Below are 15,774 nucleotides of genomic sequence, written 5' to 3'. Positions count from 1 at the left end.
AATCTTCTTTCTTCCGGATCCATGTAGTTCATCCCGCCGACGCGGAACATCTTCACCGACGACTTCCCGACGACTTCCCGACGAATGACGGTTCCTTTAAGGGACGTCATCCAAGATGGCGTCCCTCGAATTCCGATTGGCTGATAGGATTCTATCAGCCAATCGGAATTAAGGTAGGAAAATTCTGATTGGCTGATGGAATCAGCCAATCAGATTCAAGTTCAATCCGATTGGCTGATCCGATCAGCCAATCAGATTGAGCTCGCATTCTATTGATAATTATAATTTATATTGTAGCTATATTAGGATTTATTTTACAGGTAAGTATTTAGCTTTAAATAGGAATAATTTATTTAATAAGAGTTAATTTATTTTGTTAGATTTAAATTATATTTAACTTAGGGGGGTGTTAGTGTTAGACTTAGCCTTAGGGGTTAATACATTTATTAGAGTAGCTGTGAGGTCTGGTCGGCAGATTAGGGGTTAATTATTGTAGGTAGGTGGAGGCGACGTTGGGGGCGGCAGATTAGGGGTTAATAAATATAATATAGGGGTCGGCGGTGTTAGGGGCAGCAGATTAGGGGTACATAGGTATAATGTAGGTTGAGGCGGTGTACGGAGCGGCAGATTAGGGGTTAAAAAAAATATGCAGGTGTCAGCAATAGCGGGGGCGGCAGATTAGGGGTTAATAAATATAATATAGGGGTCGGCGGTATTAGGGGTAGCAGATTAGGGGTACATAGGGATAACGTAGGTGGCGGCAGTGTGCGGTCGGCAGATTAGGGGTTAAAAAATTTAATAGAGTGGCGGTGATGTGGGGGGGGGCTCAGTTTAGGGGTACATAGGTAGTTTATGGGTGTTAGTGTACTTTAGAGCACAGTAGTTAAGAGCTTTATGAACCGGCGTTAGCCCAAAAAGCTCTTAACTCCTGTTTTTTTTCTGCGGCTGGAGTTTTGTCGTTAGATTTATAACTCTCACTTCAGCCATGACTCTAAATACCGGCGTTAGAAAGATCCCATTGAAAAGATAGGATACGCAATTGGCGTAGGGGGGTCTGCGGTATTGAAAAGTCGCGGCTGCAAAGTGAGCGTTAGACCCTTTAATCACTGACTCCAAATACCAGCGGGCGGTAAAAACGAGCGTTAGGACCCCCTAACGCTGGTTTTGATGGCTACCGCCAAACTCTAGCCGCATGTATGCAGAGAGGGGCAGGTACTAATCTTTTTTAAATTGCACATTTTTTTAGTTGCTATGTTGTGGCAACGTTTTTACATGAGACAATTGGCTCACAAACAAGTCTTATTGGATATGGGCCAATATATATGTTTATATAAGTTGCTATATGAACAAATTGTTGTAAATAACCAGTGGTAGAGTTACAATGTGTTAAAGATGTACATATGTGCAAATTGTTTTCCTTCTTCTAAGTTAGACTTACTGTGCAAATAATGTAGATAATGTAAAACAATAACATGAAGGAAAGGCTACAATATATCAATAGCAGAGCAAATATAAAGTTTATGAAAGTGGGCTGACTGTTGAAATAAATGTTGCACTCTTGTCAGGCAAGTTCTGCCAACTTTGAATTCTATTTCATAATGTGTATATATATTTATAAAATTAAATTTAAATTTAAATATATGTATATATATATATATACACACAAAGACACAAACAAATATACACTCCCTATTTCTTTTACAAGATATGACGAGTCCACGGATTTCATCCTTACTTGTGGGATTTAACCTCCTGCTAGCAGGAAGTGCCAAAGAGCACCACAGCATAGCTGTATATACAGGGAGTGCAGAATTATTAGGCAAGTTGTATTTTTGAGGATTAATTTTATTATTGAACAACAACCATGTTCTCAATGAACCCAAAAAACTCATTAATATCAAAGCTGAATAGTTTTGGAAGTAGTTTTTAGTTTGTTTTTAGTTATAGCTATTTTAGGGGGATATCTGTGTGTACAGGTGACTATTACTGTGCATAATTATTAGGCAACTTAACAAAAAACAAATATATACCCATTTCAATTATTTATTTTTACCAGTGAAACCAATATAACATCTCAACATTCACAAATATACATTTCTGACATTCAAAAACAAAACAAAAACAAATCAGTGACCAATATAGCCACCTTTCTTTGCAAGGACACTCAAAAGCCTGCCATCCATGGATTCTGTCAGTGTTTTGATCTGTTCACCATCAACATTGCGTGTAGCAGCAACCACAGCCTCCCAGACACTGTTCAGAGAGGTGTACTGTTTTCCCTCCTTGTAAATCTCACATTTGATGATGGACCACAGGTTCTCAATGGGGTTCAGATCAGGTGAACAAGGAGGCCATGTCATTAGATTTTCTTCTTTTATACCCTTTCTTGCCAGCCACGCTGTGGAGTACTTGGACGCGTGTGATGGAGCATTGTCCTGCATGAAAATCATGTTTTTCTTGAAGGATGCAGACTTCTTCCTGTACCACTGCTTGAAGAAGGTGTCTTCCAGAAACTGGCAGTAGGACTGGGAGTTGAGCTTGACTCCATCCTCAACCCGAAAAGGCCCCACAAGCTCATCTTTGATGATACCAGCCCAAACCAGTACTCCACCTCCACCTTGCTGGCGTCTGAGTCGGACTGGAGCTCTCTGCCCTTTACCAATCCAGCCACGGGCCCATCCATCTGGCCCATCAAGACTCACTCTCATTTCATCAGTCCATAAAACCTTAGAAAAATCAGTCTTGAGATATTTCTTGGCCCAGTCTTGACGTTTCAGCTTGTGTGTCTTGTTCAGTGGTGGTCGTCTTTCAGCCTTTCTTACCTTGGCCATGTCTCTGAGTATTGCACACCTTGTGCTTTTGGGCACTCCAGTGATGTTGCAGCTCTGAAATATGGCCAAACTGGTGGCAAGTGGCATCTTGGCAGCTGCACGCTTGACTTTTCTCAGTTCATGGGCAGTTATTTTGCGCCTTGGTTTTTCCACACGCTTCTTGCGACCCTGTTGACTATTTTGAATGAAACGCTTGATTGTTCGATGATCACGATTCAGAAGCTTTGCAATTTTAAGAGTGCTGCATCCCTCTGCAAGATATCTCACTATTTTTGACTTTTCTGAGCCTGTCAAGTCCTTCTTTTGACCCATTTTGCCAAAGGAAAGGAAGTTGCCTAATAATTATGCACACCTGATATAGGGTGTTGATGTCATAAGCCCACACCCCTTCTCATTACAGAGATGCACATCACCTAATATGCTTAATTGGTAGTAGGCTTTCGAGCCTATACAGCTTGGAGTAAGACAACATGCATAAAGAGGATGATGTGGTCAAAATACTCATTTGCCTAATAATTCTGCACTCCCTGTATAGCTCCTCCCTTCCCCTCCCCCTCCAGTCATTCTCTTTGCCTGTGTTAGTGATAGGAATAGGTAAAGTGAGGTGTTAGTTTAGATTCTTCAATCAATAAGTTTTTTATTTTAAAATGGTGCCAGTGAGTACTATTTTTCTCAGGGAGAAATCGTCAGTCTATTACTTCTCAGGAGGAGAGGAGACATCTTATTTTCTGCCCTGAACAAGGGTAAACAACCCAAGAAGCCCACTGCTGCTACCAAGACAGCATGAAGGGGCGGCCCCCGATCTGGGACAGGTTGTAGTAGGGGGCAGACTTTCTCTCTTTGCCCAGGCTTGGGTAAGAGATGTTCAGGACCCCTGGGCACTTCAAATTGTGACCAATGGGTATCAACTGGAATTCAAAAGTTCTCTCCCAAGGGGGAGGTTTCTTCTGTCATGATTGTCTGTAGACCAGATAAAAAGAGAGGCGTTCTTACGTTGTGTAAAAGACCTTTGTACTATGGGAGTAATTCGTCCCGTTCCAATACTGGAACAGGGGCAGGGGTTTTACTCAAATCTTTTCGTGGTCCCCAAAAAAGAGGGTACGTTTCGACCTATTTTAGATCTAAAAAGTCTAAACAAGTTTCTCCTTCATCCTTCAAGATGGAGACTATTCAAACAATTCTGCCATTGATCCAGGAGGGTCAATATATGACTACCGTGGACTTGAAGGATGCATACCTTCATATTCCTATCCACAAGGATCATCATCAGTTCCTAAGTTTTGCCTTTCTGGACAAACATTTTCAGTTTGTGGCTCTTCCCTTCGGGTTGGCCACAGCACCCAGAATCTTCACGAAGGTTCTAGGGTCACTTCTGGTGGTTCTCAGACTGCGGGGCATTGCAGTGGCATCTTATCTGGACGATATTCTGATCCAGGCTTCATCTTACCATCTGACAAAGTCTCATACAGACTTGGTTCTGTCCTTTCTAAGGACTCACGGGTGGAAGGTGAATCTAGAAAAGAGTTAATTAATTCCACAGACAATGGTTCCCTTCTTGGGAACTCTAATAGATTCCATATCTATGAAAATTTTCTTGATGGAGGTCAGAAAGTTAAAGATTCTAAATACATGCCGAGCCCTTCAGTCCAATCCTCAGCCATCAGTGGCCCAGTGCATGGAGGTAATTGGATTGATGGAGGCGGCAATAGACATCATTCCATTTGCTCGTTTTCATCTCAGACCACTACAGCTGAGCATGCTCAGACAGTGGAATGGGGATTATGCTAATTTGTCTCCTCATATAGATCTGGATCAGGAGACAAGAGATTCTCTTCTTTGGTGGTTGTCGCAGGATCATCTGTCCCAAGGGACGTGCTTCTGCAGACCCTCATGGGTGATAGTGACGACGGACGCCAGTTTACTAGGTTGGGGTGCAGTCTGGAATTCCCTGAAGGCTCAGAGTGTGTGGACTCAGTCAGAGTCGCTTCTTCCAATCAATATTCTGGAATTGAGAGCAATATTCAATGCACTTCAGGTGTGGCCTCAGTTGGCTTCGGCCAAATTCATTCGCTTTCAGTCGGACAACATCACGACTGTGGCTTACATCAATCATCAGGGAGGAACAAGGAGTTCCTTAGCGATGACAGAAGTATCCAAGATAATTCGGTGGGCGGAGGCCCACTCTTGTTATCTGTCAGCAATCTACATCCCAGGAGTGGACAACTGGGAAGCGGATTTTTTAAGCAGACAGACGTTTCATCCGGGTGAGTGGGAACTCCATCCGGAGGTTTTCTCGTCAGAATGCCAAGCTTCCAAGATACGGATCCAGGTCAAGGGATCCTCAGGCCGAACTGATAGATGCCTTGGCAGTGCCTTGGTCGTTCAACCTAGCTTATGTGTTTCCACCGTTTGCTCTCCGGCCCCGGGTGATTGCTCGGATCAAATAGGAGAGGGCTTCAGTAATTCTAATCGCACCTGCATGGCCTCGCAGGACTTGGTATGCCGATCTAGTGGACATGTCCTCTCTGCCGCCGTGGAAGCTTCCATTGAGGCACGACCTTCTAATTCAAGGACCCTTCCAACACCCAAATCTAGTTTCTCTGCAACTGACTGCTTTGAGATTGAACGCTTGATTTTATCTAAGCGGGGGTTCTCTGATTCGGTCATTGATACTTTGATTCAGGCACGTAAGCCTGTTACTAGAACGATCTACCATAAGATATGGCGTAAATATTCTTATTGGTGCGAATCCAAGAGCTACTCATGGAGTAGAGTTAGGATTCCCAGAATTCTGTCTTTTCTCCAAGAAGGATTGGAGAAAGGGTTATCAGCAAGTTAAAGGGACAAATTTCTGCTTTGTCAATTTTACTGCACAAACGTTTGGCAGATGTTCCAGACGTTCAGTCCTTTTGTCAGGCTCTGACCAGAATCAAGCCTTTGTTTAGACCAATTGCTCCACCCTGGAGTTTGAATTTAGTTTTTAATGTTCTTCAAGGGGTTCCATTTGAACCCATGCATTCCATAGATATTAAGTTGTTATCTTGGAAAGTTTTATTTTTGGTTGCTATTTCTTCTGCTCGTAGAGTTTCTGAGCTTTCAGCGTTACAATGTGATTCGCCTTATCTTATCTTCCATTCTGATAAGGTGGTTTTACGTACCAAACCTGGTTTCCTTCCTAAGGTTGTTTCTAATAAGAATATTAATCAGGAAATTGCTGCTCCTTCATTATGTCCTAATCCTTCTTCTAAGAAGGAGCATCTATTGCATAACTTGGACATGGTCCATGCCCTGAAGTTTTACTTACAGGCGACTAAAGAATTCCGTCAATCATCTTCATTATTTGTTGTTTTTTCTGGAAAGCGTAGGGGCCAGAAAGCTACTGCTACCTCTCTTTCTTCTTGGCTGAAGAGTATCATCTGTCTGGCGTATGAGACTGCTGGACAACAGCCTCATGAAAGAATTACGGCTCATTCCACTAGGGCTGTGGCTTCCTCATGGGCATTTAAAAATGATGCTTCTGTTGAACAGATTTGCAAGGCTGCAACTTGGTCGTCTCTTCGCACTTTTTCCAAATTTTCCAAATTTTATACTTTTGCTTCTTCTGAAGCTGTTTTTGAGAGAAAGGTTCTTCAAGCAGTGGTGCCTTCCGTTTAGGTTCCTGTCTTGTCCCTCCCTTTCATCCGTGTCCTATAGCTTTGGTATTGTATCCCACAAGTAAGGATGGAATCCGTGGACTCGTCATATCTTGTAAAAGAAAAGGAAATTTATGCTTACCTGATAAATTTATTTCTTTTACGATATGATGAGTCCACGGCCCACCCTGTCATTTCTAAGACAGGTATTTATTTTTTGTTAAACTTCAGTCACCTCTGCACCTTTGGCTCTTCCTTTCTCTTCCTAACTTCAGTTGAATGACTGGAGGGGGAGGGAAAGGGAGGAGCTATATATACAGCTCTGCTTTGGTGCTCTTTGCCACTTCCTGCTGGCAGGAGGTTAAATCCCACAAGTAAGGATGAAATCCGTGGACTCGTCATATTGTAAAAGAAATAAATTTATCAGGTAAGCATAAATTTCCTTTATTCAGCATAAAAAATATATCATACAAGTAAATCTTGTTCTCCTAAAGTTGTCCAGATATCTGCTGATTTGTGGAACAAATTGCTGGTGGTCTAGTCAGATGTGTTACTTCATATTATTATTGCAGCTCCATGCAATGGTTTGAGATCTCATATACCCTCCCTATATCATTGGTTCTTCATTCCATATACTGTTAGTTATCAGCTCCTGATGTACTTCTCAGGGCATTTTTGGCTCTCACCAACACGTTCTGTCTTCTTCTGATGCATAAGTTGCTGTCTATGCAAAATAGCTGAAGATCGTTTGCTGGATGAAGATAATTTGCCAAAAATGTATATTAATGAGCAAGTTCTGAAAGACAAAATGGAGGCGCCTAATGGTGTAATAACGTCAATCCTAAATACATGCAGGGGGACAGACAAGTTTGAACTCACAAGGATGATGGCACACACAGTGCAATCATCGGCAGTGATATCTCCGCCAATCGGAGTGGAACTCAACAGCCGCGTCAGGAATACCCAGGGAATAAGCCAATCCGTGAGCCCAAATGGAGCAAATTATGGAGTCCGGGGATTTACCCCGATCAAATACTCAAAACAGAGCATGGATGGTGATAAAAGTTTTATTAAAATCAGTTAAAAATACAGCAACGCATTTCTCGGCTAGTGTGCCGTTAATAGTCACAATAAATGTTCTCACTCAAATAATTGATAATTAAAGAGGTTATAAACATGCATCCTCTTTTGAGGGAGATTTATGTGATATACAATGATGGTGCAATGTGTGACATTACCAATGTTTGATAATGAGCTTTCATTAATGATTTAATTGATTGACTGGTCTTTAAATACAACCAATGCTGGCTTCAAAGGCTGGGGTGCTGTTTTATAGCTTCTAATAGCTCAGAGGATTAACCTCAATAGTAGTCCTCTCTTTTTATCATTATTTTTAATGTCTGGGTTTCTGGCTCTAAATGACATAATCTTCTTCAGACATAATGTCTGAAATTTATCTGACAATCTTACACAGTCTTATATCAATCATTCAATGGGCCAAATACATTCAGTATTTCTTTCTACATAACTAGCAACCCCATTTTTTTGTGAAGAACATTGGAATGTCACACATTAGAAATTAATAAAAATTATATTGCTTGTATCAAGGTATTTGACTGGGAAGGGCTCAAAAGTGTATATATATATATATATATATATATATATATATATATATACAGTATGTATTTATGTGTATATATTTGTATATATGTATGTATATCTGCACTTACCTATTTACACCTATAAACACATAAATACACATGTATACACACACACAGTTAAAACGTAGTAGGAGGAGCACCAAACGGCTTTGTTTATAAATTTTACCTTTATTAAAGATGTATTAAAATTACAAAGGCAAGTATGGAAGAGTATTTGTACATAGATCAATGATCTTTACACTCTGTGAGTCATGCTGGGTTTATTTTAACCCTTACAGTTTACTTCAGGTCTGAAGTAACGCTAAATATCCAATGCAGTTTAGTCTTTCACTTGCGCACAAACTATAACTTTCAACTTGTAATACCAGCACAAATAAGCACATACACAATATCTATGGAAAGTAATGGTTGCGCTCATGTGAAGTTCTCTGGTTAAAGGGACAGTCTACACCAGAATTGTTATTGTTTTAAAAGATAGATAATCCCTTGTTTACCCATTCCCTAGTTTTGCATAACCAACACAGTTATATTTATATATTTTTTTACCTCTGTGATTATCTTGTATCTAAGCCTCTGCAGACTGCCCCTTTATTTGTTCTTTTAACAGACTTGCAGTTTAGCCAATCAGTGATGGCTCCTAGGTAACTTCACGTGCACGAGCACAGTGTTATCTATATGAAAAACATGAACACACCTCTAGTGGTGAAAAACCTGTTAAAATGCATTCTTAAGAGGCGGCCTTCAAGGTCTAAGAAATTAGCATATGAACCTCCTAGGTTAAGCTTTCAACTAAGAATACCAAGAGAACAAAGAAAAATTGGTGATAAAAGTAAATTGGAAAATTGTTTAAAATTACATGCCTTATCTGAATCATGAAAGTTTTTTTTGGACTAGACTGTCCCTTTAACGCACTTTGCCATGTAATATCAAAGTTTGTGCTAATTGTAGCGTGTTCAAGCAAAACTGGCTATCATTAGCAAGCCAATTGTAATCTGGCCCCATGTTTTTATAGAGAAATACTGAACATTACATTAATATATGTATAAATTACAAAGTAATTCACAGTTGTAAAATTATTATAAATGGGACTATAACCTTATAATAGTATTTATAATAGTACTTGTATGTTCTTTAAAGGACCAGTAAACACAGTAGATTTGCATAATCAACAAATGCAAGATAAAAAGACAATACAATAGCATTTATTCTGAATTTCAAATGAGTAGTAGATTCTTTTATAACACATTTCAAAGTTATGCATATTTCCACTGCCCCTGTACCATGTTATAGCAATCAGCCAATCACAAATGCATATACGTATAGTCTGTGAGTTCTTGCACATGCTCAGTAGGAGCTGGTGACTCAAAAAGTGTAAATATAAAAGACTGTGCACATTTTTTTTAATGGAAGTAAATTGGAAAGTTGTTTAAAATTAAATTCTGTATCTGAATCATGAAAATTTAATAAAACCTGATTGTCCCTTATATAAAACCAAACTATTGACATATGAAATGATTACATTTTAGCAAATAATGAAGCTTTTGTGTTTTATAGTACTGGTAAATGAAATGAAGTTTCACAATGCTGCTAAGAAAAACGATGTGAAAACCATGACTGAGCTTCAAGAAGAAAAAGTTAACATTAATGCAAAAAATAATGTGAGTATACCCAGTAAATCATATAGTTCACTCTGTATACTTTAGCTCGGTTACCATAGCATTAGATAAAGTGTGCTTGATTCTACATATTTTAGAAAAAGTGATGCTTCAGTTGTACTATATACATATGTAAATGTATCACAGCAATTTATACCGTAAAGCTTCTATCCAACTGTAGCATACATGGAATTAATGAAATTCAGTGTTTCCCTTGTTACAATAAATATGTATGGTTATTAAAACTTTGCTAAAACAACAAAGCTGGTGGTGGCCTAAGACTTTTGCACTGTCAGTATATGGCCAGGTTATGATACAATTTACTTAATAATTTATTCTTTAAAATAACCTCCAATTAAAATGCATATATGAAACAATTAAACAGTATTTATTTCTAAGTTCTTTACGATAAGTTAAAGTTATAGACACATTGAATTATATTTATAGAAACCAGATTATGAATCAAATGATACACACTTATGTTGTTACAATATTTTTTACAAAGCAAACCAAATATACCTTTACAATTAACTACTCATAATGGATCACTAACTTTAACAGTGCTTAGTTAAACGATATAACAAGATGCTTTAACAGCCAATTTCTCTGAACCAAAATTAACTCTTTTTAGCTACAATTAAGGACAATTCTAAAAAATTTATAGTTGCCAATAACTTAATGCACACCAGAGAGATTTACTTACAATAATAGGCCTGACTTAGAAATATGTAACACAAAGGACTTTTGCCTAGCAGACAATTACTTAGCTCTAAATATGACTAGTTTAACTACACAGGACTATGAAACACAAGCTTAAAATACTAATTGTGCCCTTTTAAATTTATCAGCTTCAATTAGACTGCAGCAACAATGAATGTATTTATTGATACTTTACCAGGTCACCAGTTTGAGAATTCAGTTAATATCCAAATATGTCTATCGTCATATGTTTAGAGGAATTATGCACATTTGTAAGAGAATTAATCTTGATAGTCTCTTATCCACAAAGAGTGTCCCAACGTATTTGTCTTACAGAAAATTGTGTTCGCACACTGATCCTTCTATAAGCAAAGATGGCAGCAAGCAGGATTGCAAAAGTAGTTACCAACCAAAAATGTTTCCACCAAGATCCCTCTCTCTCTGTGCAGGGAGTTTTTGTCTGAGACAAAACTCCTCACTTCTTAATCATTTGATAGATTTGCATATGCATTTTCTCTGATTGGCTACTGGGAAATTTCATTTTCAACAGGCTGTAATACTGGATTTAGGCCATCGGGGGTAGCAGACAAAGACAAATAGTTTCATTCAAATATTGCTGCAGTTCCATTTTCTAACCTATAAAATGTTTATCAAATACACTATAATCTCTTGTATTAATAAGTCACATGTTCAAATATACATGGATCACACAGTACCATTTTTTCTGATCATTTTAAGACGGAACGTGAAAATATTCCACTTATGATATATTAAAAATGCGTTTAAAAATCATATTAATAAGCAATTGCACTGTAAATTATTTGCTCTCCCCAGAATCATAGTATTTAACATCCTGGCATTATATTCATACAAACACAGCATATTTCACATTCCTAATAATTTTTGAGTAGACAGATCCATGTTTATGGCTGATATTCATAGGACATCTTGCTGTCTGTAAAATAAAGAAACAAATGTTACCATTTTGAAACATTTATATATCTACCATACAGCTATTCATTAAGTTCAGTATATATTTATCTAATATGTTACTGTTAGGCATTTCTTGTCAGGATATATATATATATATATATATATATATATATATATATATATACATATTTATACAGTCTGAGGGGGCTAGTTATCAAGCCGTCTACTTTTCTGGCTTCGCCGGCCCAATACGTCCGCCTAAGCTCGCCTACCTTCGCCGCCGCGGACCTGAAAAAATACGCCTAAGTTATCAAATAAAGCTGTCAAAAAGCCGCGGGGCGATGAGCAGCGGATTGTGACAGTTATCACTCATCCGATCTCGCTGCCCTTCGGCTTTTTCCCAGCTTTATTGCTAGCCTGTCACTAAGCACTCACACTAAACTGCACTGTTCTACCCCCTATACCGGCGCCCCCGGAGCCCCCCGCAACTCAATAAAGTTACTAACCCCTAAACCGCCGCTCCTAGACCCTGCCGCAACTCTGATAAATGTATTAACCCCTAAACCGCCGCTCCCGGACACCGCTGCCACCTACATTATACCTAGTAACCCCTATCCTGCCCCCCCTATACCGTCGCCCTCTATTATAAAATTATTAACCCCTATCCTGCTGATCCCGCACCTCTCCGCAACTAAATAAATAGTTTAACCCCTAAACCGCCGCTCCATGAACCCGCCGCAACCTATAATAAATTTTATTAACCCCTATCCTGCCCCCCACTACGCCGCCGCCACTGTAATAAAATGATTAACCCCTAAACCTAAGTCTAACCCTAACCATAACGCCCCCCTAACTTAAATATTAATTAAATAAATCTAAATAAATTAACTCTTATTAACTAAATGAATCCTATTTAAACTAAATACTTACCTGTAAAATAAACCCTAAGATAGCTACAATATAATTAATAATTATATTCTAGCTATCTTAGGATTTATATTTATTTTACAGGTAACTTTGTATTTATTTTAGCTAGTTAGAATAGTTATTAAATAGTTATTAACTATTTAATAACTACCTAGCTAAAAGAAATATAAAATTACCTGTAAAATAAATCCTAACTTAAGTTACAATTAAACCTAATACTACACTATCATTAAATTAACTAAATAAACTACCTACAAATAACTACAATGAAATACAATTACATAAACTAACTAAAGTACAAAAAATAAAAAAAGCTAAGTTACAAAAAATAAAAAATTAAGTTACAAACATGCTAAAAATATTACAACAATTTTAAGCTACTTACACCTAATCTAAGCCCCCTAATAAAATAACAAACCCCCCAAAATAAAAAAAATCCCTACCCTATTCTAAATTACATAAATTTCAAAGCTCTTTTACCTTACCAGCCCTTAAAAGGGCCATTTGTGGGGGCATGCCCCAAAAAGTTCAGCTCTTTTGCCTGTAAAATAAAAATACAACCCCCCCAACATTAAAACCCACCACCCACATACCCCTAATCTAACCCAAACCCCCCTTACAAAAACCTAACACTAATCCCCTGAATATCATCCTACCTTGAGTCGTCTTCACTCAGCCGAGCCACCGATGGAACTGAAGAGGACATCCGGAGCGGAAGAAGTTAATCCTCCAAGCGGCGCTGAAGAAATCTTCCATCCGATGAAGTCATCATCCAGGCGGCGCTGAAGAAGTCTTCGATCCGGCCGATGTCATCTTCAAAGAGGCGCTGAAGAGGTCTTCTATCCGGGCGAAGTCATCTTCCAAGCCGGGTCTTGAATCTTCCTTCCGCTGACGCGGAACCACCTTCTTCACCGACGGACTACGACGAATGACGGCTCCTTTAAGGGACGTCATCCAAGATGGCGTCCCCTCAATTCCGATTGGCTGATAGGATTCTATCAGACAATCGGAATTAAGGTAGGAAAATCTGATTGGCTGATGGAATCAGCCAATCAGATTGAGCTCGCATTCTATTGGCTGTTCCGATCAGCCAATAGAATGCGAGCTCAATCTGATTGGCTGATTGGATCAGCCAATCGGATTGAACTTGAATCTGATTGGCTGATTCCATCAGCCAATCAGATTTTCCTACCTTAATTCCGATTGGCTGATAGAATCCTATCAGCCAATCGGAATTGAGGGGACGCCATCTTGGATGACGTCCCTTAAAGGAGCCGTCATTCGTCGTAGTCCGTCGGTGAAGAAGGTGGTTCCGCGTCGGCGGAAGGAAGATTCAAGACCCGGCTTGGAAGATGACTTCGCCCGGATAGAAGACCTCTTCAGCGCCTCTTTGAAGATGACATCGGCCGGATCGAAGACTTCTTCAGCGCCGCCTGGATGATGACTTCATCGGATGGAAGATTTCTTCAGCGCCGCTTGGAGGATTAACTTCTTCCGCTCCAGGTGTCCTCTTCAGTTCCATCGGTGGCTCGGCTGAGTGAAGACGACTCAAGGTAGGATGATCTTCAGGGGATTAGTGTTAGGTTTTTGTAAGGGGGGTTTGGGTTAGATTAGGGGTATGTGGGTGGTGGGTTTTAATGTTGGGGGGGGGTTGTATTTTTATTTTACAGGCAAAAGAGCTGAACTTTTTGGGGCATGCCCCCACAAATGGCCCTTTTAAGGGCTGGTAAGGTAAAAGAGCTTTGAAATTTATGTAATTTAGAATAGGGTAGGGATTTTTTTTATTTTGGGGGGGTTTGTTATTTTATTAGGGGGCTTAGATTAGGTGTAAGTAGCTTAAAATTGTTGTAATATTTTTAACATGTTTGTAACTTAATTTTTTATTTTTTGTAACTTAGCTTTTTTTATTTTTTGTACTTTAGTTAGTTCATGTAATTGTATTTCATTGTAGTTATTTGTAGGTAGTTTATTTAGTTAATTTAATGATAGTGTAGTATTAGGTTTAATTGTAACTTAAGTTAGGATTTATTTTACAGGTAATTTTGTATTTCTTTTAGCTAGGTAGTTATTAAATAGTTAATAACTATTTAATAACTATTCTAACTAGCTAAAATAAATACAAAGTTACCTGTAAAATAAATATAAATCCTAAGATAGCTATAATATAATTATTAATTACATTGTAGCTATCTTAGGGTTTATTTTACAGGTAAGTATTTATTTTTAAATAGGAATAATTTATTAAAGTATAGTGTAGTGTTAGGTGTAATTGTAACTTAGGTTAGGATTTATTTCACAGGTACATTTCTCTTTATTTTAGCTAGGTAAGCTATTAAATAGTTAATAACTATTTAATAGCTATTGTACATGGTTAAAATAAATTGAAAGGTACCTGTAAAATAAAAATAAATCCTAAGATAGCTAGAATATAATTATTATTTATATTGTAGCTATATTAGGGTTTATTTTAAAGGTAAGTATTTAGTTTTAAATAGGATTCATTTAGTTAATAAGAGTTAATTTATTTAGATTTATTTAATTAATATTTAAGTTAGGGGGCGTTAGGGTTAGGGTTAGGTTTAGGGGTTAATAATTTTATTACAGTGGCGGCGGCGTAGTGGGGGGCAGGATAGGGGTTAATAAATTTATTATAGGTGGCGACGGTGTAGGGGGGGCAGATTAGGGGTTAATAAATGTATTATAGGTGGCGACGGTGTAGGGGGGGCAGGATAGGGGTTAATACATTTAATATAGGTTGCGGCGGGTTCAGGGAGCGGCGGTTTAGGGGTTAATACATTTATTATAGTTGCGGTGGGCTCCGGGAGCGGCGGTTTAGGGGTTAATATGTATAGAGTAGCTTGCGGTGGGCTCCGGGAGCGGCGGTTTAGGGGGTAATAACTTTATTTAGTTGCAGCGGTGTAGGGGGGGTCAGATTAGTGGTGTTTAGACTCGGGGTACATGTTAGGGTGTTAGGTGTAGACAGCTCCCATAGAAATCAATGGGATGTCTGTCAGCAGCGAACTTGTACTTTCGCTATGGTCAGACTCCCATTGATTCCTATGGGATCCGCCGCCTCCAGGCTGGCGCTTTGAAAACCAGGTACGCTGGGCCGTAAAAGTGCCGAGCGTACCTGCTAGTTTTTTGATAGCTAGCAAAAGTAGTGAGAATGTGCCGCACTTGTGTGCGGAACATCTGGAGTGACGTAAGAATCGATCTGTGTCGGACTGAGTCCGGCGGATCGAAGCTTACGTCACAAAATTCTACTTTTGCCGGTCTCGAGCCTTTGATAACTAAGGCGTATCAGCCTCGCCACAAATACGCTGCGGAATACGCAGCGTATTTGAGGTTGACGGCTTGATAACTAGGCCCCTGAGAATCAATTGTACTTGAAATTTAAACATAAGTTGTACTTTAAAAATGAATTTTTAAGCTACAA

The 15,774-nt window shown here is 38.9% G+C and overlaps 1 protein-coding gene across 4 annotated transcripts in view; it reads left to right on the top strand.

The window, feature by feature from the left end:
* The window catches only part of ANKDD1B (ankyrin repeat and death domain containing 1B), a 274,509-nt gene that overhangs the window by 34,078 nt on the left and 224,657 nt on the right, over positions 1-15,774 (top strand). For all 4 annotated transcript variants that reach the window (XM_053701390.1, XM_053701391.1, XM_053701389.1 and 1 more), the window contains exon 2: positions 9,679-9,782. In XM_053701390.1, the coding sequence (XP_053557365.1) occupies positions 9,679-9,782 (104 nt within the window). The remainder of the gene's footprint in view (positions 1-9,678; positions 9,783-15,774) is intronic.

The sequence above is a fragment of the Bombina bombina genome, chromosome 2, assembly GCF_027579735.1.
Source record: "Bombina bombina isolate aBomBom1 chromosome 2, aBomBom1.pri, whole genome shotgun sequence".
Classification (NCBI taxonomy): Eukaryota; Metazoa; Chordata; class Amphibia; order Anura; family Bombinatoridae; genus Bombina; species Bombina bombina.
This window is presented reverse-complemented; position numbering and strand designations above follow the sequence as displayed.